General features: G+C 47.8%; 2 protein-coding genes across 4 annotated transcripts in view; one reads left to right on the forward strand and one right to left on the reverse strand.

The window, feature by feature from the left end:
- Positions 1 to 27714, reverse strand: part of FBXW9 (F-box and WD repeat domain containing 9) — a 190455-nt gene that overhangs the window by 143249 nt on the left and 19492 nt on the right. The window lies entirely within an intron of this gene.
- Positions 59 to 12222, forward strand: LOC144814268 (dnaJ homolog subfamily C member 30, mitochondrial-like). The gene is made up of 2 exons (XM_078674094.1): positions 59 to 63; positions 11673 to 12222. Exons 1-2 carry the CDS (start codon positions 59 to 61, stop codon positions 12220 to 12222), a joined length of 555 nt encoding a protein of 184 aa, XP_078530220.1.

Raw genomic sequence — 27714 nt, forward strand, 5'->3', positions numbered from 1 at the left:
AACTACAACAGCAATAATCATGGGTTAAAGCTTAGGCAGTACTGTTCACTTTGTGACCATGGAGTGAGGTAGCAGATGACAGGGATCAGAAACAGGCCGTCTGTTCCAGCAAGTTATTACTCTTTCCAGAGCCATTCTGCAATGTCTCCTTCAGACAGACGAGGTGGCCAGCACCATGACCTGCCCCGCAAAGTGCAAGAGTACTGAAGCTCACCAAGCCCTATCCAGTACTGTACATGGAGTAGCTACCAGGAGTTCGGGCAGGATCAATGGTCTTTTTCTCCAGCACCTCAGCCAATGTTATACTCCTAAGGAATGACCGGAAGTCACTGCTGCACTGGTGTATGCCTGATCCACTCTGACCCTCATGCAACCCCACACTGTGCTGCAGTGGTGCCGGCAATCTCAAACCTAAAGCCAATTCAATATTCTGTTGCAGAGGTATCAGCAATCTCAGTGCCATGGCCAGTTGCATACTGTGTTTCATTACGACTCTGCTATCAAAACCACAGGTAACGACCCACTGCGCTGTACTGGTGCTTGCAATCTCAAAACCACTGCCAATGCCATGCTGTGCTGTACTGGTGCAGCCACTCTCAAAACAATGCCAACACCATATTGTGATGCACTGGATCTTGCACTCGCAAACACTCAGTCAACACCATTTAATGCTGCGCTGGTGCGGGCACTGTCAAAACCATAGCCACAACCATACGGCGCTACAATGGTGCCTGTAGTCTCAAAACCATAGCCAATTCCACACTGTTGGACCAGTGCTCAGACTGAAACCATGGCCAGTTCCATGCTGTAGCTCATGGAGCATGTACTCTCAAAACCATGGCAAATTGTATTCTGTGCTGCACAGGATCTTGCACTTTAAAGCTACGACCAACATCATTCTGTGTTACAACGTTGTCTGCACTCTTAAAACGACAGTCAATTCCTTAATGTGCTGCACCAGTGCCTGCACTCATGAAACCGCATTCAGTGCTACAAGTTGGTACACCCTTACTTGCACTGTCAAAGCAACAGCAAACTTCCTGGTGAGCTGCAGTAGTGCATCCATTCTCAATACCACATCCAAATCCATACCCAAGGTAAATAATCAGAAATATGGATTGGAGGGAAGTAAAAGATATCCAGGAGCAGAAAATAAGACCCTCCTCTTGCCCAAGTAGACTCCTCAACACACGGACGAGGTTTTCAATGTTGCCATTCCTTATTTAGTAGTGCTTCTGTCGCAGGACCTTTTTTGCACGGCCGCTTACAGTTTTTGCCTACACCAAAGCAGCCAAAACCTTTCATGCATTCAAGCTGTGAAAACATTTTTGGGTCACTCCCAAACCTTCTGCAACCTCACAGGTCAGTCTTGTCTCTTGATCTTAAGTTCGAAGACTTGTGTAAAAAAAGAAGAAAGATAAAACATCTTGTATGCTGTTTATTCAAATTTACTTTTTTGGTATGGACCTTAAAAGGCATCAACAAAGATCAATAAAGCAGATAATATTTAATAAATAAAAATAAATTAACATAATTGAAAAAGAAATACAAAAACAAACACGCTCTTTTGAGGGTGGCATCATAACCTTATGATCTTTAGCCAAATATGTTACCTCTGTAGCCAAATGTTCTTTCTTGTTGGAAAAATGTGCTGTGAAATAAAGAATGTGTTTTCTCCCTAAAATAGGGCATCAACTAAAGGTATGCAGTGCAACCATCACCATCTTGCCAGCTTTTAAGAATAAGCGGAGTTGTAAAAGAAAACAAATCGGCGAGAGACCTTGTTTGTTCGGAGCCAGCCCAAATAGATACTTCTCAGGAGACTTATGCTTGCAGGGGATGTATGACGTTACAATGCACACTTTTACAACGCCTACCATTACAACGCAGTTTTTACAACGCAGGATCAATTACAACGAAGTACCATTACAACGCATGTATTTACAACGAAAATACCTTTACAACGCATACCATTACAACGTAAGTATTGATAATTTTATAATATTTTTATAAATGTAAAATAATTAAAATTAATATAATTTAATTAATTTTATTTAATATAATTAATTTTATTTAATTTAATCAATTAAATTTAATGTAATTAAATTAAATTTAAATTTAAATTAAATGTAATATTTAAAAAATAAATAATATATTATATATAATAAATAATATAATAACAAAATAAATAATTTAATTTAACTAATTTTATTTAATGTAATTAATTTAATTTAATTTAATCAATTTAATTTAATGTAATTAAATTAAATTAAAATTAAATTAAAATTAAATGTAATATTTAAAATATAAATAATATATTATATATAATAAATAATATAATAATTAAAAAAAATACCCCTTTACCCAAAAACCCAAAACAGACCCTGAACCCTAAAAATAACCCTTTACCCTAAAACCCAGAACTGACCCCGAACCCTAAAAATACCCCTTTACCCTAAAACCCAAAACTGACCCTGAACCCTAAAAATACCCCTTTACCCAAAAACTGAAAACTGACCCTGAACCCTAAAAATACCCCTAAACCCAAAAACTGAAAACTGGCCCTGAACCCTAAAAATACCCCTAAACCCAAAAACTGAAAACTGACCCTGAACCCTAAAAATACCCCTTTACCCAAAAACTGAAAACTGACCCTGAACCCTAAAAATACCCCTTTACCCAAAAACTGAAAACTGACCCTGAACCCTAAAAATACCCTTTTACCCAAAAACTGAAAACTGATCCTGAACCCTAAAAATACCCTTTTACCCAAAAACTGAAAACTGACCCTGAACCCTAAAAATACCCCTTAAAAAAACCCAAACATATAAAATTTAAAATATAATTATATACTTACCAATACTTACGTTGTAATGGTATGCGTTGTAAAGGTACCTGCGTTGTAAAAACATGCGTTGTAAATACATGCGTTGTAATGGTAGTGCGTTGTAAAAATTTCGTTGTAATGGTAGTGCGTTGTAAAAGTTGCGTTGTAAATGTTGTTTCCCGCTTGCAGGGATGAATGAAGCATGGGTGGTAAGGGTGTTCAACTAGAGAGAAACTTTATGCTAATAGAGTATGATCCAGAAAGCCCAATTTCTACTCACTTTATTACTGTGCCCCGTGCCACATATACCATGATCACGAGCATATTGCTAACTTTATTTCTAAGATAACTCCACTTATTCCCCCTAATGAGCCGGGCACAACCCCAAATAAATTTTGTCCCCTTTTCTATTATTGTTGTGGAATGTTGTGGGTTTGAAGGAGAATATGATGAATCCCGAGTGGGGAACGTACATCAATTCAATTCACACGATATAATAATTCTGCAAGAAAAATGGGCAGGGGAATATTATTTTAGGTTGTGTTATCCTAATTTCAGTATTGAAGCTGTACCCTCTAAGGCCGGGCTTCCGTCAGGTGGTCTTCTAATATGGGTTAAAAACATACCAGACAACTATAAAAAATATATATATATTAATGGGAATGACATCTTGGGACTGTCCTTTTGGGGTAGAAATGGTACTAGATCTTTATAATGTTTCGAAAAGCTCAGTAAAGTGAAATAAAGAATCTCCTACATTACATTTAGTCGCCAATCATCTTGCCACTAGAGTAGATAGCTCACCACTCCTAATTGCTGGTTATATTAATACCATCTCTGAGCCGTTAGATGGTTTAGCCTCTGTAATTGGTTTGAAGCTAGAGGCATACCCTTATTAGCGAGCAAAATCTTATCATCCTGGCCAACTGTAGCTACACCGCTTTTGGCAAGAACATTGAATTATGGTATGCGTGCATGAAATGGGATGTTTTTGTCTGATACAATGTGTGCTTATAGATTTGTCCGAGGCCTTTTACAAAGGAGAATTGATTATGGGCCTGATTTACATCTCGGCGGACGGGATATCCCGTCTGCCGAAATATAAATCTCATTATATCCTATGGGACTTATATGTCGGCGGATGGGATAACCATCACTGGTGTGACAGAGTAACCCGTCACCTTAGATTTAAATCAGGCACTATGTAGTGATCACAATACAATGAGGCTTACTCTGGGTGGTTTCTCTTTGAGGAACCCTACCACCCTGGGCCCTAAGTCGGAGACAATTGTAACCTTGGGCAATAACAGGAAATCAATTAAAATGGTCTAAACTGTGTCTTGATATGGGAACTCTAACAGATATGTATGATGCCTTTCACAATACTTTTAAATCATTAACTGAATATCCTTGTGATACATCTTTATTGTTGGACCAGCACAATGATTTATTTATTGCCCTTGCTCTGAGGTTCCACTGTACTAAGGCCCAAAATAGGTAAAAAGGCCGCTTCTCAACAGACTCCGGTATGGTATTCCAAGGAGTGTCCTAAGGTGAAAGGCCAACTAATTGAAGCTGTCAAAAAGGGAGTCCATGAGGAAATGTGTGCTGCTCGTACGCACTACAATCCTATTATTGTATCCACCAAACAGAGCTGGATAGACCCTAATTGGCTGGCTCTGGTCAAGGCAACAAAAAATAAAGTTCCTCAGACATTTTGCTACATCTTTGCACACAGCTGCCCTAGATCCCCCAACCCTGTAGATTTAGTAATATAACCAACAATAGTCGGTGTAAAATTTTTCTGCAATTTAAGCTCAACCTAGTACAGAGTTGGTTGTACCTGTGACAATAGTGCTCGACTTGGAGAACGTTACTGTAATCACCCCAAATTATTTTACTCTTCAAGAAATCATTGGAGCTATCCAGGCTATGCAGCCTTGAGAAGACACCGGGCCCTGGAAGATTTCCCAGTGACTTGTTTCGATCTGAACCATCTGTATGGGCCCCATATATAAATGTACCTTGTAATAGGTTACTGGAAGGCAGGAAAGTCCCAGACTCTTCGAAAAATGCAGAGATTATCCCATTTTACAAAAAGCATGATAGAGAAGTCCCAAATGATTATCAGCCTATCAGCCTTTTAGATCCCTTACAGAAGGTTTTCTGTTGCCAAATTCTGGTTAGATGACTGGATTGGATTGACGATGCCTCTAGCCTGTCCCCATTACAGGCTGGTGTTCGCTCCAAGGTGAGCATAATAGATTAAATCTTCTGCTTTGAGCTTATTGTTGCAGAATATCTCAGGATCTCTAGGGACCACCTATATATGGCCTCCATGGATCTTAGGCGGCCTTTGATTTAGTTCCTATGCAGTACCTTTGGTCCTCTTTAGCGGCTGTGGGTTTGGGTCATGCTTTGTTGAACCTACACATTAGATTACATGATAATACCATTGCACAGGTTAGGCAGGGCGCTGGGTGGTGACCTAACTGATCACATTCCATTGCAGCGAAGGGTGCGCCATGGGTGTGTATTTGCACCGACACTGTTCTCACTGTACATATACGACTGTGTTCATGATTACCCAAAGCTAGGTGGTTGTTCCATCCCCTCACTCCGCTTCGTATATGGCACCCTTTTACTATCTCTAACCCTGTCTGGGCTTCAAAATCTGAGTTCTGTGATATGAGTCACATGGAGGTGAATATTACAAAAAACAAGATTAGGATTTTAGACCCACATAGAAGTTGCTAACGTAAATTTTTATTGAAGGGGGTCCCTCTTATCTGGGGATCCGAATTGATAAGAGCAAAATTTGGAAATCACACAATCAGAAGAAAAGTGAATTCGTGTAGTTACACTCAGCCTCACCAATTACTAAGAGATTCGAGGCCATTACCCCCCAAAACAGCATCCCCTGCCATTGAAGTTTATAGGGCAAAAGCTCAGGCTGCGGCACTCTATGAGGCAGACGTTTTGAGGATTGTAAACACCAAAGTCTGACCACAAAAGAAAACAATTGTTTGAGATCTTTATTGAGACTACTACAGAACACCCCTATTTTACCATTGTTTTTTGATACAGGCCTTAAAGGGGTGGGTGATTTGGAGCCTCTGAAACCCCTTTTATATTGGGTTAGGCTGTGGTCCAACCTAGAGTTACACATCACTATAGGCTGGCAACAGCTGAAGCTTTAAGCCTGGGTAAATCACAGCTCTCACCCTGGTTTGACTATATCCAAGTCCGTTTTAATGACCTAGGTCTGGATGTGTACTGGAGCAGTCCATCAACAATTGCTAATGGAGCCAAGGGCAGCTTAAGGCTGGGTTTTGGAATAAAATTGTTATTGGGAGCCGTCGCAAGGCTAAATCTGTGGGCCTAGTGGAACATTTCTTATCTTTTAAGCCCACTACTGCAAGAGAAATGTACTTAGACATGATTCAATCATCTGATAGCTCAGCTCGTACATTATTCATAAAATTTAAGATGGGCTAGCTATTCGTCAATAAAGTTACAAATAGTTGGAAATCCCACCAACTTACCTCGGCAGCTTGTGTATTTTGTAATCATGTAAGATAAGATGTTGAACATTGATTTTGCCCTAAGTAAGATAGGCCTAGGCAGAGCTGGCTCAAACGTTTATGCATTTCTATTGAGGTGAGACAATATAGGGAGGCTTATCAAATTTTGCAGACATTAGGAATCAGCCAATACTTAGATGCAGTTTGTTTATACAGGAAAAAGTCGGAAGTTAAGTTTTAAATACTGTATGCACTATTTCTAGGTCTTGCTTCTTGGTTGCTCTATATTACTATACTTTTAGGAAAATGATGGGTGCCATGCTCTGAAAATTGTATGATTATTTTATGAAGTGTTTGTTGCTGCTGCATTTTTTTACTTGTTTTATGGAATCTATATTATTAGAGGTTTTTAGTGGGAACATGTATTTGATAACTTTCTTTATGTGATGTATCTTTTATGATGCTTCTTATGTGTTATCACAAACAATTGATGGACAGAATGCAGAACAATGTCATTAATTTACCCCAGTACAGAGATCTGGGCCTAAATACATCGTTTTTATGCTCCACATGCCATTCTAGTTTGAACCCACCCATATGCAAATCTGGCTTGAACCTGTGCCCAATGGGAACAGTCCAGCCCAAACTGCCAGGCCAGATCCTCGCCAGAATGGAAACAAGCATCCTAGGACTGGTTTCGGGGTTTCAACCCTCATCAGCCAGGATGGCTTGACTCCAGTGGCATGGAGAGCACTGGACCCACATCTGGGCATTCCCGTCCCACTCGGGGTGACAAATGCAAAAAGAACAGTTGATGGACAGAATGCAGAACAATGTCATACATTCACACCAGTACAGAGATCTGGGCCTAAATCCATTGTTTTTTTTGCTCCCAATGCCATTCCAGTTTGAACCCAGTCATATGCAAATCAGTCTTGACCCTGTGCCCAATGGAAACAGTCCAGCCCGAACTGCCAGGTCAGGTCCTCCCCGGACTGGAAACAAGCATCCTAGGACCTCTTTCAGGGTTTCACCCCTCATCATTCAGGATAGCTTGACTCCAGTGGCATGGAGAGCACAGGACCCACGTCTGGGCATACTTGTTCCACTCGGGGTGTCAAATGCAAAAAGAACAATTGATGGAAAGAATACTGAACATAAGTTCAAGAAAAAACATTTTTAGTCAAAGTTTTTTCATTTTTCTAACTGACAAGTCATTGTTCCTATTTTTTGCTGTTCCAACCTACATGACTTTTGTGGTGGGAAAAGGTGTGAAACTCATCAGTGAACCAAGGAAGCTATACATTTCTAAAGACTAGACAACATTTTGAGTTCAGCAAGGTCCAATTCGTGTAGATGCACACAAGGAGTAATTTGCCCTGTGTGCATCCTATAATGTTTTCTTACTCACAGTGCACTTCAAACCTCAAACATTTGCAATACAATGTAGTTTCCTCCCATTTCTGTGAGGGAAAGTTCCAGAATGTGAGTGGATGCACAAAATCCCTACTGATTGTCTAAATACTCTAGAAGGCATGTTGTGCACTTACACACTACACTCAGCCCTTGATGGTGTAGGTGAGGAATCATTTTAAATTCTTCAAGACTACTCTTCCACCTATACTACCCTTTCTGGCTTCTTTACCTTGCTCTTTGGCAGTTTCTTTACTCACTGCTGAGGAAATATGTAATTGTCGGCCCTCCTCCCTAGCCAAGAAGGCTTTCTACAGGCCATTCTTCTGGCCATTCATTTTTTTTAAGTCAATTCAAAATCAAAACAAAAATATAAGCTCCTAAAGATTTTTGAAAGTTTACATCAAAAAACACCACGAAACTGCATAGTGGATATGTTTATTCCCAAAAACAACCATCAGAGGACACTCTTGCACCAAAAACAAATATATTTACCAGTCAGCTGTTGTACTTAACACTGAAAGAAAGGACAAGGGCAGTTATCTAGAAGACAGTTACAGTCAAACTTCCTGAAATTCTTCAGTTGCGGAATATCTTCCTCACCCAAAGCTCCTCGACTTCCAGCAGAAGTTGCTAAAATACCAGCCCAGAAAAAACAGTAGAAGGAAAGCTTCACTACTAACTCCATCTGAATACAAAACATAGGGCCAGATGTATGAAGCCGTTTGCGATTCGCAAACGCCGTTTTGGTATGCATGAGCCAAATCGCAAAATATGGAATCGCAAAAATTGCGATTCCTTATTTTGCTCAAGCATTTAAGGAATCGCAATTTTGCGATTCCTTAAATGCTATGCATCAAGCATTTTCTTTTGCGAATCCTCATTAAGAAATCGCAAATTACCACCAACTTGTAGTTGGTGGTAATTTGCGATTTCTTTTACAAATGCACTTTTTGGCATTTGTAAAAGTGCCATGTGGCGCTCATGTATGTGCGCCATATGCGTACATATGTAAATTTCAGGGGTGCAGTAGGGTGTCCTTAAGACACCCTTGCACCCTTGAAATTATTCTCAATTTGCGATTAGCAAATTGCGAATTGTAAATTGAGAATAACTTCCCATTCCTTCCTATAGGCCTCCTGGCCCATAGAAATGAATGGGAAATTATTCCTTAATTGCGATTAGCAATTTGCTAATCACAATTAAGGAATTTTAAGAAATAGCTAAAAAAAAGCGATTTTCTACATACATCCCAAATTGCAATTCTCAAATAGCGATTTCTAAAAAAATCGCTATTTGGGAATCGCAAATGATGGTGATGATACATCTGCCCCATAGTTCCCTACAGAGCCAACAACAGGCTGAGGTGATAAGTATAACAACAAGCATTTACAATGCAATGGTTTCGCCTTTGGAAAAGTTAGAGCTATTGGCATTGTAAATGACAACATTTGTATTTATGTGTTGGTTTTGAAAACCATTGTCATTTACATTGCCATTAGCTTAATCTCTCGCAATTGTGAGACCTATTGTACCCTACGGACGAGCTCAGCAGACAGCAATTACTACCAGAGCCACACACACACACACCCAGAGCCAGCCACACACACCCAGAGCCACACACACACACCCAGAGCCACACACACACACCCAGACACACACACACACACACACACACACCCAGAGCCACACACACACACACACACACAGAGCCACACACACACACCCAGAGCCACACACACACACACACACACACACACACCCAGAGCCACACACACACACCCAGAGCCACACACACACACCCAGAGCCACACACACCCACCCACACACACCCAGAGCCACACACACACACCCAGAGCCACACACACACCCAGAGCCACACACACCCACCCAGAGCCACACACACACTCAGGGGGCAGGGAAGCAAGCACAGCGAGGGGGCAGGGAAGCAAGCACAGCAAGGGGGCAGGGAAGCAAGCACAGCGAGGGGGCAGGGAAGGAAGCACAGCGAGGGGGCAGGGGAGCAAGCACAGCGAGGGGGCAGGGAAGCAAGCACAGCGAGGGGGCAGGGAAGCAAGCACAGCGAGGGGGCAGGGAAGCAAGCACAGCGAGGGGGCAGGGAAGCAAGCACAGCCAGGTGGCAGGGAAGCAAGCACAGCCAGGTTGCAGGGGACCAAGCACAGCCAGGGGAAGGGGAACCAGTGGGCGGGGGAGCAAGCACAGCCAGGGGGCGGGGAAGCAAGCACAGCCAGGGGTCAGGGAAGCAAGCACGGGCAGGGAAGCAAGCACAGCCAGGGGGCAGGGAAGCAAGCACAGCCAGGGGGCAGGGAAGCAAGCATAGCCATGTTTCCACTGCTTGGCTATTTTGAAAAAACCATTGGTATCCGGCCTGCCACTCAAACGAAAACAACTCCCAAAATACCTTAAATAGCTAAATGAAACCTCAGAAGTAGAAACATTATGTCCTGACTACACGAGAGAGGCTGCAATTGTAACTGCGAGGGACAAATACCACCTGAACCACACAGCGCGGATCCCCTACAAAACGACAACGTTAAATTGCCTCTGTCTAACTACCTTGCCAAGTAGCGATATTTGCTTAAAATGTTGAAAGTGACTTTGCATGTCAGAGTGTATTGCTAAATATCTAAATATAAAACAATACAAGCACACAGATGTAAGCACAAAGACTCTGGGCAATAGCTCGCTTAATCTTCGTGACGGCGCCTTGACAGCGCAACAGACCTCCGCGGCTACTACTTACACACAGGTACTACTCACAGGACACGTGGTCCCAGTACCTGTGCCTCACAGCGCAACGGCACCTCCACGGCGACTACTTACTCACGGGCACTACTCACAGAACACGTGGTCCCAGTACCTGTGGCTCACAGCACGGGTGCTCTCAGCTCCTACTCACGGTGCGTGCATTTGCACAACCACTGCAGAAAGCGGACAGCACCGGCCACAGTACGCGCTGAGCCCACACAGACACTTCTTACAGCCCCGACACTGGCCTCAGCACGCAAGCACAGCTGCCGCTCCCAGCACGGCCAGGACTGCCCAGACACTGCTGCCAGCACAGACCTCTGAGGTCGATACCTCTGCAGGAGCACGGAGCCCCGTACGCACGTATACTGCTGGAAGCACAGACGTCACTCACAGCAGCAACTTACAATTTACACGTGCTCAGACCTCTTTTGTACATACAGAATCTTACCACAGACGACCCTTTTTAGACACTTCTCTGCACGAGCAGGGAGTGTGCCGACTCCTCTGTGTGCACAGACGCCTACCTACCTCTCCGGGCACAGACTTGTCTCTCAGCGTGGATCCCTCGGTCTCTCTCTCCCGCACGCCCGCCCTCTCTCTCCCCAGACGCTTTTCCACGCACAGACAGACACCAACCCCAGAACAGGATTATGCCCACACCTCACTGTCTGTATGGACACCACTGTGCACACATCCCGCCCGCCCGCCCTCTCTCTCCCCAGATGCCTTTCCACGCACAGACAGACACCAACCCCAGAAGAGGATTATGCCCACACCTCACTGTCTGTATGGACACCACTGTGCACACATCCTTCTCGCAGCACCGATGCCGCCTCTGCACGAACCCTCCGTGCACGGACACCTCTCCCACCTCCTGAGCACAGTGGCGCTCTGCTTGGGTGGCCGGGTCTCAGGTGGCCGGCAGGAAGAAATACACATTGAAATCTAATGTGATATTGAATGAGTAACTACGCCACCTGTCCCTTGAGGGTCCCCTCTCTTCTGCCACCAAACCACCTTGGGAAAACTCGGTAGAAAAGTTCCATCCTCCATTGAGGCTTTGTGTGGGAACTTGTGGATATCAGAAAAATACAGCGAAACAAACTATTTTCGAAATAAAAAATAACAAGCACCAGGGGGCGGCTCTCTGCTGTCGGCCACCAGAACTCTTTCACCAGGGTATACTCTACGACTAACGGAGCTGGAAGGAACAATGGCTCCCCGAAGCCACCGCTCTTCCGCAGCCCGACCTCCTACTACGATATCCTTGGTGTCCCCGGCTCAGCCACTCAGTCCCAGATCAAGACAGCCTACTACCGCCAGTCGTTCCGCTACCACCCGGACCGCAACAATGGCGACGAGGCAGCAGCGCAGCGCTTCACCGAGATTAGCGAGGCCTACCTCATACTGGGCAGCGTCACCCTGCGCAAGAAGTACGACCGAGGAATCCTAAGCCAAGAGGATGTGCGGGCGGCGGAGAAACCAAAGGGGAAGTTGGATGGATCTCCCACGCCCAAGAGGACAGAGAGCACGTCCTCGTCCCGCCTCACTCCCACCAAGCCAATCTTCGACTTCGACGAGTTCTATCGAGCCCACTGCGGCGAGCAGCTTGAACGGGAGCGGCACATGAAAAGGAAACGCGAGGAGCTACAAAGGCAAAAAAAGACACGCAAAGACGTAAAATAAACAGGGAGACGACATAAGATGGGGTACACGTACAAACAGGGAGACGACATGAGACGGGGTAAACGTACAAAGGGAAAAGAAAATTATAAACAAAATGCTGCTTACCTGATCGCAAATAGAAACAACTTCCTGGCAACTTAAATCTCGCAGACCACTCCGGGTAAAGGCACTTCGAAAAAGACCAAAACATCACGGAAAAAAAATAAAAAACATCCGCCCACCACCGCATGACGTTTTAAAAGGGGCGGAGAGGGAAAAAAAATCGCTGGAACGCCAACGAATCGCCTCGGACAATGACGGATGCCTCTCTCTTCCAATGGCTAGCCTCCATTTATGGAGCTAGCCAATGGAAAAGAGAGGCGGGACAAAGCCACATACTGTTCTCAAAAGATTTCGCCTGCGCGAACGCTGCTGCGCAGCTGATCGCCAGGCGAAACCTAAAAACACAGCCCCTTGGAAAACATGGCGGCCTGCTAGCATCCAGGTCGTGGGTGCCCGGAACCCGGAGGAATATTGTTTGCAATTTTAGGAGAAAGTATGAAACAGAAAAAAGGGAGAAAGTAGGAAGGCGATGTGTGATAAATAGTACACATGAATTAAATATCTCCTTGAGAGCTCTTCCTCTGTAGTTGGTTTTTGGATCGACAGCACAGCGTGGTTTCGAGCGCCGCTAAGGCTAGCGTGCAGGTCGCGGGAGCCCGGAGAAAGGATGCGCGTAGCTGGGGAGAGTGCATGAAATAGAAATATACGAATAATAGGGGAAAGCAGAAAAGCAGAAATCCAGTCAAAATTACCCCTTAAGCGTTTCTCCTTCGTGGCGTTTTCAGGTCGGCAGCATGGCGGGGGATCAGCCGTGGATGTGTGCGGCGCTGGAGCTCCGCAGAGGAAGGCGTGCCGCCTCCCGGATTCCCTTCTGGGGGAGGGGAGTTGGAGACGGGCATAGTAGCACCAGTCCCTCGAAGCTCGTTCATCTGTCACATGCCGAAAGAACAGAAGCTGCAGAAAAGTTTGTTATCACTTCTCCTGTATCGGTGCTTACTATAAAGCAGAACAAACTCTCAAACAAGGTAGGGGTTTTGGACTATATTTCGCCTAGTGCTTGCTTTAAACCCTCTCGGCCCCCTCTCCCCGAATTGAATTTTATGAACATCAAATCACATAGAGGTAGGAGAAAGGGGCAGGAGGGAGCCAAGGAGGGTCCAGGATTAACCAGGTATACTCTGAGAAGTGCTCAAGACGCCAATCTTGGGGTTGTAGCAGCAGTGGCGACCCCAAGTAAAGTTGATTCTGAAATTAAGGTAGCAGGTGAACAGGCAATAAGGGATAGCTAAAAACCTGTTAGAGCAATAAAGGAGTGTGTGGTGAAGGAGACAGTGACAGTGACACGTAATAAACCAACGAAAGCAACTAAAAATAGATCATTTCTGAACATAAAATTAAGGTCACTCCCTCACTTAGGACCTACTTTAAAATCCTAACAAAGACCATCATCCTGAGTAATAGCCTTTCCCGACAGTTAGTGCTAAGATGGATTCAAGGACTGAACAGTGTCCACTCTAGAGTAGCAACAAGCTTTCGTCTTCTGCCTCTGCCTCTAAACAGACCCCAAGTATGAGGGATTGGTCAAAAGATGTCTCTCCAAACCGTTATCAGGTCTTGGCTACAGAATTTGCTCCTGCCGAGGTTTCCATATGTTCGGCTGAAGATCCTTCAGGCCCTCTAAACCCTGTGGAAGATGAAATTATTAATGATGCGACCAGTAAGGAGCTACGTTCCCCTCCCGAAAACTCTTGCTAAAGAAGATACGTCTATTGCCAGTCTTCTCACAACTCTCACGATGGAAATAAAACATCTTTAAAAATCTCTGAGTGCAACCAGAAAGACATCAGAGGTGTCTGTGATAATTTGGAGAAGAATTTTGATGATCTACGTTCAAGAACTGTGATCCTTGAAGGGGAAGTAAAGATTCTCAAAGAAACAATAGAGGGTAACGCAGCAGAATTAGAGGTCTTAAAAAGGAGGGCTAAAGAACAACAGGAGAGGCTAGAAAGGTTAGAAAATTTTCAGAGGAGAAATAACTTGTAGTTTCTGAAAATATCAGAGGGCAAAGAAGGGGAGGAGATTAAATGTTTTATAGTTCATTTGATTAAAAAAAAGAGCTATTTATTGAGGAGTCAGAGGAGGAGATCAGCAAGGATATCCAGAGGATACACAGGGACCCTTATAGACCTAACCCAAATAGAGTCAAACCTAGGAGAATCTTGGTAAAAAAAATGTAAATACTCCCTTAAGGAGAAGATTCTATCTCGTGCCCTGTCAAAAAAGGGGATGGAGATAAATGGAGTAAAGTTTGAAATTAGATCAGACGTTTCGACTAAAACCTCCAATAGGCAATGGGAGTTGGGCAAGAGAATTGACTCTCTTAGCAGGCTGGGGTGCGTCTGTGCAATTAAAATTTCCAGCGATGCTAAAGGTAATGTTCAATAATTAGATGCATTCCTTCCGTTTTGTTGAAGAAGTGGATAGGTTTATGGAGGGTTTACAGTCAGGGACCCTGTAAGGGGAATATTCCCTATCAATCTTGTGGAGTACCAAGTATCAGTTCCAAAATATAAGCTCTAAAGAAGCCTCTAAAGCATGGGTACTCACAAACTTTCTCTTGAGCCGAATTTACAGCGTGGTTTGTGGCCGAGGGCCGCACTGGTGGAGGTGGGGTCAGTGGGGGAGGGGCTAGAGAAAAAAACGGAGACCATGAGGTTGAATACAGGCCCCTGCAGTGGACGCCTTCGTCCACTGAGCCAACAGACCTGGCATACACACACACACACACACACACATATATATATATATATATATGAAACAATCTCAGCTTTCTCTCGCCTGGAGCCCAGTCACGGATACCGACGGCGCAGAAGAAGAGAGGAGACCCAAGTGCAGGTGAGCAGTAATTTATTCAATCGTGGAGAAGACGCACCTCAGCATAACGTTTCGGCCTTCACAGAGGCCTTGGTCACATATATATATCCCTCTCTCTCTCTCTCCTGCTCCCTCCTTCCTTCTCTCTGTCTCACTCTGTCTCCCTCTGTCTCACTCACTCTGTCTCCCTCTCTCTCTCTTTCTCTCTCTGTCTCCCTCCCTCTCTTTCCTTCCCTCTGTCTGTCTCCCTCTGTCTGTCTCCCTCTCTCTCTCTCTCTCCGTCTGTCTCCCTCCCTCGGTCTTTCCTCCTCCCTCTGTCTGTCTCCCTCAGTCTGTCTCCCTCGGTCTTTCTCCCTCGGTCTGTCTCCCTCGGTCTGTCTCCCTCGGTCTGTCTCCCTCTCTCTGTCTCCCTCTCTCTGTCTCCCTCTCTCTGTCTCTCTCCCTCTGTCTCTCTCCCTCTGTCTCTCTCCCTCTGTCTCTCTCCCTCTGTCTCTCTCCCTCTGTCTCTCTCCCTCTGTCTCCCACTCTCTCTCCCTCCCTCTGTCTCTCTCCCTCTGTCTCCCTCCCTCTGTCTCCCTCCCTCTGTCTCCCTCCCTCTGTCTCCCTCCCTCTGTCTCCCTCTCTCTGTCTCCCTCTCTCTGTCTCTCTCCCTCTGTCTCTCTCCCTCTGTCTCTCTCCCTCTGTCTCTCTCCCTCTGCCTCCCACTCTCTCTCCCTCGGTCTGTCTCCCTCTCTCTGTCTCTCTCCCTCTGTCCCTCTGTCTCTCTCCCTCTGTCTCCCACTCTCTCTCCCTCTCTCTGTCTCCCTCCCTCCGTCTCCCTCCCTCCATCTCCCTCCCTCCATCTCCCTCCCTCCGTCTCCCTCCCTCCGTCTCCCTCCCTCCGTCTCCCTCCCTCTGTCTCCCTCCCTCTGTCTCCCTCCCTCTGTCTCCCTCCCTCTGTCTCCCTCTCTCTATCTCCCTCTCTCTCCGTCTCCCTCCCTCTATCGCCTTTCTCTATCTCCCTCTGTCTCCCTCCCTCTGTCTCCCTCCCTCCCTCTGTCTGTCTCCCTCTGTCTGTCACCCTCTGTCTGTCACCCTCTGTCTGTCACCCTCCGTCTGTCACCCTCCGTCTCCCACTCTCTGTCACCCACTCTCTCTGTCTCCCTCTGTCTCCATCCCTGTCTCCCTCTCTCTCTCCCACTGTCTCCCTCCCTCTCTCTGTCTCCCTCTCTCTGCCTCCCTCTCTCTGTCTCCTTCCCTCTCTATCTCCATCCCTCTATCTCCCTCCCTCCCTCTATCCCCCTCCCCCACCTATCCCTCTATCTCCCTCCCTCCCTCTCTCTCCCTCTTGCCCTCTATCTCCCTCCCTCCCTACCTCTATCTCCCTCCCTCCCTATCTCTATCTCCCGCCTTCCCTCTATCCCCCTTCCTATATCTCCCTCCCTCTATCTCCCTCCCTCTATCTCCCTCCCTCTATCTCCCTCCCTCTATCTCCCTCCCTCTACCTCCCTCCCTCTACCTCCCTCTACCTCCCTCTACCTCCCTCCCTCTACCTCCCTCCCTCTGTCTCCCTCCCTCCCTCTGTCTGTCTCCCTCCCTTTGTCTGTCTCCCTCCATCTGTCTGTCTCCCCCCCCTCTGGCTGTCTCCCTCTCCCTCCCACTGTCTCTCCCGGACTCGCTCACTCTGCCTCCCTCCCTCCAACTCCCTCTCTCTCCCTCCCTCTGTTTCCCTCCCTCTGTCTCCCTCCCTCTGTCTCCCTCTCTCTGTCTCCCTCTCTCTGTCTCCCTCCCTCTGTCTCCCTCCCTCTGTCTCCCTCCCTCCCTCTGTCTCCTTCCCTCCCTCCCTCTATCTGTCTATCTGTCTCTATCTGCCTCCCTCCCTCTATCTTTCTCCCTCCCTCCCTCTATCTCTCTCCCTCCCTCTATCTCTCTCCCTCCCTCTGTCTATCTGTCTCCCTCTCCCTCCCTCGGTCTCTCCCTGACTCGCTCCCACCCCCTCCCTCTCTCTCTGTCTCCCACCCTCTGTCTCCCTCCCTCTGTCTCCCTCCCTCTGTCTCCCTCCCTCTGTCTCCGTCTCTCTCTGTCCCCCTCTCTCTCTGTCCCCCTCTCTCTCTGTCTCCCTCTTTCTCTCTCTGTCTCCCTCCCTCTGTCTGTCTCCCTCTCCCACACTCCGTCTCCCCTGACTCCCTCCGTCTCCCTCCTCTGTCTGCCTCTCTCTGTCTCCCTTTCCCTCCCGCTCCCTCTCTCTCACTCCGTCTCACCTGTCTCCCTCCGTCTCCCTCCTCTGTCTGCCTCTCTCTGTCTCCCTTTCCCTCCCGCTCCCTCTCTCTCTCTCCGTCTGGCTCCCTCTGTCTGTCTCCCTCTGTCTGTTTCCATCTGTCTGTTTTCCCTCTCTCTGTCTCCCTCCCTCTATCTCACTATCTCCCTCCCTGAATCTCACTATCTCCCTCCCTCAATCTCTCTCTCTCCCTCAATCTCTCCCTCTCCCTCCCTCTGTCCCTTTCCCTCCCTCTGTCCCTCTCCCTCCCTCTGTCTATCTCCTTCCCTCTGTCCATCTCCTTCCCTCTGTCCATCTCCTTCCCTCTGTCCATCTCCTTCCCTCTGTCCATCTCCCTCCCTCTGTCCATCTCCCTCCCTCTGTCCATCTCCCTCCCTCTGTCCATCTCCCTCCCTCTGTCCATCTCCCTCCCTCTGTCTCCCTCCCTCTGTCTCCCTCCCTGTCTCCCTCCCTCTGTCTCCCTCCCTCCGTCTCCCTCCCTCTGTCTGTCTGTCTGTCTCCCTCACTCTGTCTGTCTCCCTCCCTCTCCCTCCCTCTGTCTGTCTCCCTCCCTCTGTCTGTCACCCTCCCTCTGTCTGTCACCCTCCCTCTGTCTGTCTCCCTCTCCCTCCCTCTGTCTCTCCCTGACTTGCTTCCTCTGCCTCCCTACCTCCGATTCCTCTCTCTGCCTCCCTCCCTCTGTCTCTCCCTGACTCGCTCCCTCAGCCTCCCTACCTCCGATTCCCTCTCTCTGTCTCCCTCTATCTCTCGGTCTCTCTCTGTCTCCCTCCCTCTGTCTCCCTCTCCCTCACTCCGTCTCCCTCACTCCATCTCCCCCTGACTCCCTCCGTCTCCCTCTCTCTGTCTCCTTCTCTCTGTCTCCTTCTCTCTATCCCTCTCACTATCTCCTCCCTCTCACTATCTCCCTCCCTCTATCCCCCTCCACCCTCTATCCCCCCTCTATCTCCCTCCCTCCCTCTATCTCCTGCCCTCTATCTCCCTCCCTCTATCCCTCCATCCCTCTCTCCCTCTCTCCCTCTATCTCCCTCCCTCCCTCTATCTCCCTCCCTTCCCTCTATCTCCCTCCCTCTGTCTCCCTCTCCCTCACTCCGTCTCCCTCACTCCATCTCCCCTGACTCCGTCTCCCTCTCTGTCTCCCTCTCTCTGCCTCCCTCTCTCTGTCTCCTTATCTCTCTCTCCCACCCTCTCACTATCTCCCTCCCTCTCACTATCTCCCTCCCTCCCTCTATCCCCTCCCCCTCTATCCCCCTCCCCCTCTATCTCCCTCCCTCCCTCTATCTCCTGCCCTCTATCTCCCTCCCTCTCTCCCTCTATCTCCCTCCCTCCCTCCCTCTATCTCCCTCCCTCCCTCTAACTCCCTCCCTCCCTCTGTCTGTCTCCCTCCCTCTGTCTGTCTCCCTCCCTTTGTCTGTCTTCCTCCCTTTGTCTGTCTTCCTCCCTTTGTCTGTCTCCCTCCCTCGGTCTCCCTCCCTCTGTCTGTCTGTCTCTGTCTGTCTGTCTCCCTCGCCCTCCCACTGTCTCTCCCTAACTCGCTCACTCTGCCTTCCTCCCTCCAACTCCCTCTCTCTCCCTCTGTCTCCCTCCCTCTGTTTCCCTCCCTCTGTCTCCCTCCCTCTATCTCTCTCCCTCCCTCTATCTCTCTCCCTCCCTCTATCTGTCTCCCTCCCTCTGTCTGTCTGTCTCCCTCTGTCTCCCTCGGTCTCTCCCTGACTCGCTCCCTCTGCCTCCCTCCCACTCCCTCCCTGTCTCCCTCTGTCTCCCTCCCTCTGTCTCCCTCTCTCTCTGTCTCCCTCTCTCTCTGTCTCCCTCTGTCTCTCTCTGTCTCCCTCCCTCTGCCTTCCTCTGTCTGTCTCGCTCTCCCACACTCCGTCTCCCCCTGACTCCCTCCATCTCCCTCTATCTGTCTCCCTTTCCCTCCCTCTCCCTCTCTCTCTCTCTCCCTCTGGCTCCCTCTGTCTGCCTCCCTCTGTCTGTTTTCCCTCTGTCTGTTCTCCCTCTCTCTGTCTCCCTCCCTCCCTTTATCTCCCTCCCTCTGTCTCCCTCCCTCCCTTTATCTCCCTCCCTCCCTTTATCTCCCTCCCTCTGTCTCCCTCCCTCAATCTCACTCTCTCCCTCCCTCAATCTCACTCTCTCCCTCCCTCAATCTCTCTCTCTCCCTCCCTAAATCTCTCTCTCTCCCTCCCTAAATCTCTCTCTCTCCCTCCCTCTGTCCCTCTCCCTCCCTCTGTCCATCTCCCTCTCTCAGTCTGCCTCCCTCCCTCAGTCTGTCTCCCTCCCTCAGTCTGTCTCCCTCCCTCAGTCTGTCTCCCTCCCTCTGTCTGTCTCCCTCCCTCTGTCTCTCCCTGACTGGCTCCCTCTGCCTCCCTACCTCCGATTCCCTCTCTCTGCCTCCCTCCCTCTGTCTCTCCCTGACTCGCTCCCTCAGCCTCCCTACCTCCGATTCCCTCGCTCTGTCTCCCCCGGTCTCCCTCTCTCTCTCGGTCTCTCTCTGCCTCCCTCCCTCTGTCTCCCTCACTCTGTCTCCCTCACTCCTTCTCCCCCTGACTCCCTCCGTCTTCCTCTCTCTCTGTCTGCCTCTCTCTGTCTCCCTCGCTCTCCCTCCCCTTCCCTCTGTCACCCTGTCTCCCTCTCCCTCCCTCTCCCTCTCCGTCTCCCTCCCTATCCATCTCCTTCTCCGTCTCCCTCTCCGTCTCTCTGTCACTCTGCCTCTATCTGTCTGTTCCTGTCCCTGCCTCTATCTGTCTCTGTCTGTCCCCGTCTGTCTCTCTCCCTCTGTCTCCCTCTCAGTCTCTCTGTCTCTGCCTGTCTCGGTCTGTCGCTGCCTCTATCTGTCTCTGTCTGTCTGTGTCTCTGTCTGTCTCTGTCTCTACCTCTATCTCTCTTTGTTTCTATCTCTGTCTGTCTCTGCCTCTATCAGTCTCTGTCTCTGTCTGTCTCAATCTGTCCCTGCCTCTATCTCTGTCTCGATCTCTATCTTTGTCTCTCTCTGTCTCTCTCTCTCTCTGTCTCTCTCTCTCTATCGCTATCTGTCTCTACCTCTACCTGTCTCTGCCTCTATCTGTCTCTGTCTGTCCCTGTCTCTGACCCTATCTAGCTCTATCTGCCCCTGTCTCTATCTGTCTTTGCTTCTATCCGTCTCTGTCTCTATATATATCTTTATCTGTCTCTATCTCGATCTGTCTCACCTCACCAGGCTCTCACTCCCTGCTGCCCTCTGTCACCTCACCCGGCTAAGGGACTTGATATTAGATATCCAACATATAGGTGTACACCTTTCAGATCATTCAGCTGTAGTACTTTGTATAAATCTGGGCCAAGCAAGGTCTCAATCTAGATGGACATTAGATTGTTCCATTCTGTTGGACCCACAGTCTCTCGATATATTGAAACATGAGACAGTAGAGTTTTTTTGTAATAACGTGCGCTCTTCTTCATTAGGAATAGTCTGGGACTCTTAGAAGGCGTATTTGAGAGGCAGACTGGGTACTCTCGCAGCAGCTAGGAGAAGATTATATCAGCAGAAGATTTTAAACTTAGAGGAGCAAATCCAGTTGCTGGAGAATGGTCTGACTTCTGTAAATAATGAGGGACAACAGGATACCAGGCTGACTGAAATTGAATTATTAAAGGCAACTCTGTCAGCCACTATTCAAGGAAAGGTCAGGGAAAGATGGGAAACAAGCCGCTTGGCACATTTTAAATATGGGGAAGGATCTAGTAAGTTAATAGCCTGGAAAGTTAAGAGCGAACAAGTCAAAAACACAATTAAAGAGATCAGATGTGAACAAACGGGGGCTTCACTCTCGGACAACCAGGCTATTGAATTGGCCTTTCATATGTATTGTGCGGAAGTCTATAAGGAGGATTTAGTTGTTACTCTAGAAGAAGCTGTTAGTTGGTTGGCTCAAGACTCGATTGAACAACTATCAGCAGAGTAGATTCAGCGTTTGAATGAAAAGATCAGTATAGTGGAACTACAGAAAGCATTAAGTGAGGGTAAGAAAGGAAAGGCTCCAGGCCCTGATGGTCTTCCCCACAAAGTCTATAGGGCCTTGGCTGACATTTTGGCACCGATTCTGCTGCATATGTTTAATGACATTTTTGTGACTAGAGTGGGATTTCCAGACTCTTGGAAAGAGGCTACCATCACTTTAATTTTGAAACCCGGTAAATCCCCCAAAAATTGTGATTCATATAGGCCAATATCACTTTTACTCTGTGATTACAAGCTATTTTAAAAAATCATAGCAGAAAGGCTTAATGGGGTTATTCCTTTGGTTGTGCATGAGGATCAAAAGGGTTTTATTTGCGGTAGAACGCTCAAAGAATTGACATTTTATCTCATTGGGGCGATAGACTTGGCCACCACCTATGAGCTCCCCATAGCGGTTATGGCACTTGATGCCGCTAAAGCATTCAACCGTGTTAATTGGGTCTTTTTAAAAGCAGTAGTTAAATCTCTTAACCTTGGTCCAAATATATGTAGAACTTTGGAGGGCATTTATGCTGCACTGAATGCTAGAGTTCTAGTTAATGGAGCCCTGACGGAACCGGTCCAGATATCAAGGGGAACAAGACAGGGCTGTCCTTTGTCTCCTGTCTTATTTGATCTATATATCGAGCCATTAGCTAGAAGACTCAGGGGCTCTACAGAAATTTTAGCATTCCAATATAATGGCTGGAGTAAAAAGATTGAACTGTATGCAGATGATATCTTGATCTTCACTAGGGATATTCAGAGTTCACTTGAGTACGTTTTAACAATCACTACTGATTTTGGTAAAATCTCAGGGTATAAGATTAATAATAATAAAAAACTGAGGTTATGACTTGGAATTTAGAAGTGGATGGAATAAAATGTACTAAGGACATGAGATATTTAGGGGTAAAGATTACACAGGACATCGCTCAACTCACAGAAGAAAATTTTGTGATAGTTAAGTTAAGAAGGAAGTGGTTACCCTGTTGAAGAACTGGGCGCATCTCCCCCTGACTCTGTTGGTCGGGTTAACCTCATAAAAATGGTAATCCTACCGAAGTGTAACTTTTCCTTTTGAGGCTATTCCTCTCCCCTTTTGTAAAGCTGTTTTTTAAAACTTCAGAGTCAGATTAGCTCCTTTATCTGGGCCTCTAAAGTGCCAAGAATTTCTTGGAAGAAGTTGAGAAGGCGGCTGGAAAAAAGAGGTCTATGCTACCCGATCAGCTTTTGTATTCCTGGTCTTTTTTGTTAAAAAATTGAAGAATGCTTTTGGTCACACCCTCTAATTCAGAGGTGGGTAGACTTTTTGAGGTCCATTTGAGAAGCCAGAATCTGATGGAAGGAGGTTTTATGTTTAAGTACACAGACCCAAAATACTTTAAGAAAGTTAGATTGCAAATTTTACGAGGCATGGCTGAGACATGGTATAGAGTGAGGAGAGCTGTGAAATTGCCATATTTTTGTCATTTTGCTCCCATCTGGGATTCTCCGGGCTCCCCCGAATGAGCTAAAGATGCGCTGCCTGTACCATCGAGGGAAGCGGGCATAGTAGTCTGGAAACATCTCTTATACGAAGATCAGTTGATCTCTTGGGAGTATTGGAACCAGAAATCGGATCAAAGAATATCAAGATTCAAACACCTCCAAGTTCTCAGCTGGTTTCAAGCATCTAGCACAAAAATTGGGGACTATAACGAATTTGAGGAGAAATTGATTTCCAGGCGGTCTCCAATTAAGGAGATCGCACTTTGGTACTGGTGCATGGTGGAAATGGAGGATGGGAACGTCAGTCTCCCAAGTGATCTATGGGGCAGATGCTTTCCGACAGCTACGCTTGAAGATCAATGGCAAGTATCTATGCGTACTTTGTATAACATAGTAAAACCTGCATACCTCAGAAGGAACCATCTTTTCATCATTCACAGGGACTATTGGTCATTGGCGTGTCCAAAGTGTGGCAGCATGAAGGAAGACGATCTCTACATGTTTTTACTTTTCCTAAAGATCCAGCCCTTTTGGATGGCCGTGAGTAAAGCGTTATCTGATTCTTTGAAGATTCAAGTTAAGGCAAGCGCTTTACAAGTTATTTTTGGGCTGTTGGACTCTCAAAATGTAAGCGGTAAGAATCATGCGAACTTGGTATTTTATACGATTTTATTGGCCCGCAGAGAGATCTGCAAACTGTGTGTATCTCAGATTCCACCAAGGTATGAAACATGGATATTATCAGTAAAGAATGTGGCAAACTTAGATATGTCAATCAAGGGTCGTCATAGGAAGGAATTTTGGGCACTCCTTTTGAGTCGATGGAAGTATTTCCACTTAATTTATTAGATCAGAGGTCCCATGATTAAGCCCTTCTCCGCCTCGGCTGATAGCACCTTTTTCCACTGTGGTAGGTTTTCTGCCACCTGGTATTGGTGTGCATTGGGTCTTGGATGGTGTGAGTTATTATTCCAGGGCATCTCCAAGCGACTCCACCTCTGGTAACTCATGTCAGCATATGAGGTTATGGACATTTCGGCTGGCAAGAAAAGCGAAATGGTGTGGCAAATGAGGACAAAAAACACAGCCCCTTGGGTTAGATATACGCATTATGTACTACCTAAAGTGGACAGAAAAGTCGACATATTACATCACTGAAAGGGTTGAGCTAGTGGTGTGAATATATCTCTGGGAGTCCTTGTGAAAGGATCTCGAGGAATTTGCTCACTGCCTATGTCTTCTCATTGAGACAACTATTTTGTCGTCTGTGTTTTGTATATAAGGGTATAAGGGCGCTTTCTGGGCTTACCTGCTTTCTGTGAGGAGCCAGACTCGTGCTGTGTGTTTTCTGCCATCTCCTGCTACTGTTCGCGACACCCGCTCCGCGGGTGCCGCTCACCGTTCCTTTTGCCTCGTCCTCCCTGGTGTGAGCGGATCCACAGTCCGTGGTGAGTAACGCGCTCCCAGGTAGAGGATTTAATCTACAGAGTGTGCGTGGAGCCTACCGGGGGACTGCGAGGTCCAGCAGCCTCAGCGGCACACAGCTGCTGCCTCTTCCCCCGGCGGCCACGCCCCCAGCCTTCGCTTTAACATCGCCTGGTTTCCCTGGTCAACTGGCGCTTTCTGGGCTTACCTGCTTTCTGTGAGGAGCCAGACTCGTGCTGTGTGTTTTCTGCCATCTCCTGCTACTGTTCGCGACACCCGCTCCGCGGGTGCCGCTCACCGTTCCTTTTGCCTCGTCCTCCCTGGTGTGAGCGGATCCACAGTCCGTGGTGAGTAACGCGCTCCCAGGTAGAGGATTTAATCTACAGAGTGTGCGTGGAGCCTACCGGGGGACTGCGAGGTCCAGCAGCCTCAGCGGCACACAGCTGCTGCCTCTTCCCCCGGCGGCCACGCCCCCAGCCTTCGCTTTAACATCGCCTGGTTTCCCTGGTCAACTGGCGCTTTCTGGGCTTACCTGCTTTCTGTGAGGAGCCAGACTCGTGCTGTGTGTTTTCTGCCATCTCCTGCTACTGTTCGCGACACCCGCTCCGCGGGTGCCGCTCACCGTTCCTTTTGCCTCGTCCTCCCTGGTGTGAGCGGATCCACAGTCCGTGGTGAGTAACGCGCTCCCAGGTAGAGGATTTAATCTACAGAGTGTGCGTGGAGCCTACCGGGGGACTGCGAGGTCCAGCAGCCTCAGCGGCACACAGCTGCTGCCTCTTCCCCCGGCGGCCACGCCCCCAGCCTTCGCTTTAACATCGCCTGGTTTCCCTGGTCAACTGGCGCTTTCTGGGCTTACCTGCTTTCTGTGAGGAGCCAGACTCGTGCTGTGTGTTTTCTGCCATCTCCTGCTACTGTTCGCGACACCCGCTCCGCGGGTGCCGCTCACCGTTCCTTTTGCCTCGTCCTCCCTGGTGTGAGCGGATCCACAGTCCGTGGTGAGTAACGCGCTCCCAGGTAGAGGATTTAATCTACAGAGTGTGCGTGGAGCCTACCGGGGGACTGCGAGGTCCAGCAGCCTCAGCGGCACACAGCTGCTGCCTCTTCCCCCGGCGGCCACGCCCCCAGCCTTCGCTTTAACATCGCCTGGTTTCCCTGGTCAACTGGCGCTTTCTGGGCTTACCTGCTTTCTGTGAGGAGCCAGACTCGTGCTGTGTGTTTTCTGCCATCTCCTGCTACTGTTCGCGACACCCGCTCCGCGGGTGCCGCTCACCGTTCCTTTTGCCTCGTCCTCCCTGGTGTGAGCGGATCCACAGTCCGTGGTGAGTAACGCGCTCCCAGGTAGAGGATTTAATCTACAGAGTGTGCGTGGAGCCTACCGGGGGACTGCGAGGTCCAGCAGCCTCAGCGGCACACAGCTGCTGCCTCTTCCCCCGGCGGCCACGCCCCCAGCCTTCGCCTTCATTACTGGCTTCAGTTCTACCGCGACGCGGGACACGCGCGGGGCGACGACCGGGGCGAAGACCGGGCAAAGAGCGGGCCGTTTAAGGCCGTTCAAGGACGGCAGAGGACGGCCCTGGCCCAGAACTCTTGTGTCTTCACCCTTGATAACCATAATCGTCTAAAATGTCTACCATACGCAGCAGAACCCGAAGCTGCGCGAAAAAAGCTACGGCGGTAGCGCAGGTGACAGGACCTATTGATCTTTTTATTTCACGCGTGCACGAGACAATTGATCAAAGTATTGTATTATTGGAAAAAAGAGTCTCCATGGACCTTGCTAATGCTAGGCGCTCATCCTTGGGCCCTTTGGCAAAGGTTAAATCCCCTGCTATGCAGACTTTGAATAATTGCTCCTTACCTATAACCATGCCTACCAACAGTGTTCCGACGGTACCGAATACTGTTGATTTATCGGTTGCCCAATCAGACTCGGATCCATCTTTCGAAGACCTGGAGGGTACACCAGATCTAGAATCATGTCAGTCGCCTGATAAAGAGGAGCCGAGTCTGAGTGGGTCTAATGATGTGGAAACAGCCCCTGTACCCATTGATCCCCGGAGAAGGGCTCCTAACCCTCCTAAGGTTACATCGAAGGGCAAAAGTAAAGCAAAAGCACCGGTTAGGAATCACAATTTGATTTCCCCTACCCCACAAATGATATCAGGTATCCCGTGCTGGGTGCAAAATATGGTTACAGATTTAAAACTAGATCTTGAAGCCACTTTAGCAGCCCAAATCAAACCTTTAATTTCTAAAGTGGACAGGCTTACCTCGTTAATACACTCCAAATGGCCACAAAAAAAGCAAGGACAAGGGCATGTTCAACTGCAGGGGACTACAGATTTAGTCTCTGAATGCTTAACGAGCATCCAGTCCCCTAAAGACGTTTTAAATAAGGTCCAAGGTAGCGTAGCCCTTGGGAACTCTGTATCTCTTGAGTCGCAAACAGCGAACAACTCTGTTCAACCAATAACTGTACCGATTCCAAAGGGGAATGTCCCTGTACAGGCGATTCAACACTCTGTTGTTGCTAATATTGCCACCACATCTATCCAAGCTAAAGAAGTAGCAGGGAAACCCAATTTAACCACCGCACCTCTTTCTATAAATAAACCTGAAGGGCCTAAACCGAAGCAGGCACGTTTCAGGTCCATCAATCTACCACCAGAGGTTTCTCCTTTTGTTGTTGTGTTGACAGCAGTTCCCCCATTGAAAGAGGGAGTTAAAGAAACGTTTACTGAGCTTAGAAACAAATGTGCTCAATGGCTCCATCTACATAAACCCCTACCTAATAGCATGAATGGCGAAATTCTTACCGTCCGGAGAGGGGATTGGGTGGGCAGAAGTAAGAAATCAATAGTTGGGGACGTAATAACTGTCAATTTTAGGGATGTAGGGGCAGCTAGTTATGTATGTAATGCACCCAATAGTGGTCCTGCGACCCAAATTAAACCATTTCCTTTGTCACATTTTTTATCAAAACCCGCACGACCCAACCCCCCCTGTCCCACCTTTCAAAGTAACAGTGGACCGGGGTTTTTTTCACAGCAAGCCGTTAAACCTTGGCTGCAACCACCTTATCCGCCCCCTCCTTTTCCACATTATGTTAATTTACAGCAGCAGTTATCAAATGCCTCACCTTTTCCTATGCAGCAAGTTAAAGTACATTGGCAACACCCTTTTCATCTTCCGCCACCTTTACACCAGCCTGCTTATCAATGGCAGCATTCTTTACATCCACCGCAATTAGACAAACATCCGTGGCAACAAATGTGGCAGGACCCGCCCCACTCCCAAAACCCAATGTCTTCACAATTCGCCCACCCAAACAGATATGCTGTGCTAGATGAGATAGACTGACTTAGCCCTCTAGATGCACTGGACCTAAACATTCCTAAGCCCATTCTTGATATGGAGTGTTCCTTTTCTT

Source organism: Lissotriton helveticus, chromosome 1_1 (assembly GCF_964261635.1).
Source record: "Lissotriton helveticus chromosome 1_1, aLisHel1.1, whole genome shotgun sequence".
Classification (NCBI taxonomy): domain Eukaryota; kingdom Metazoa; phylum Chordata; class Amphibia; order Caudata; family Salamandridae; genus Lissotriton; species Lissotriton helveticus.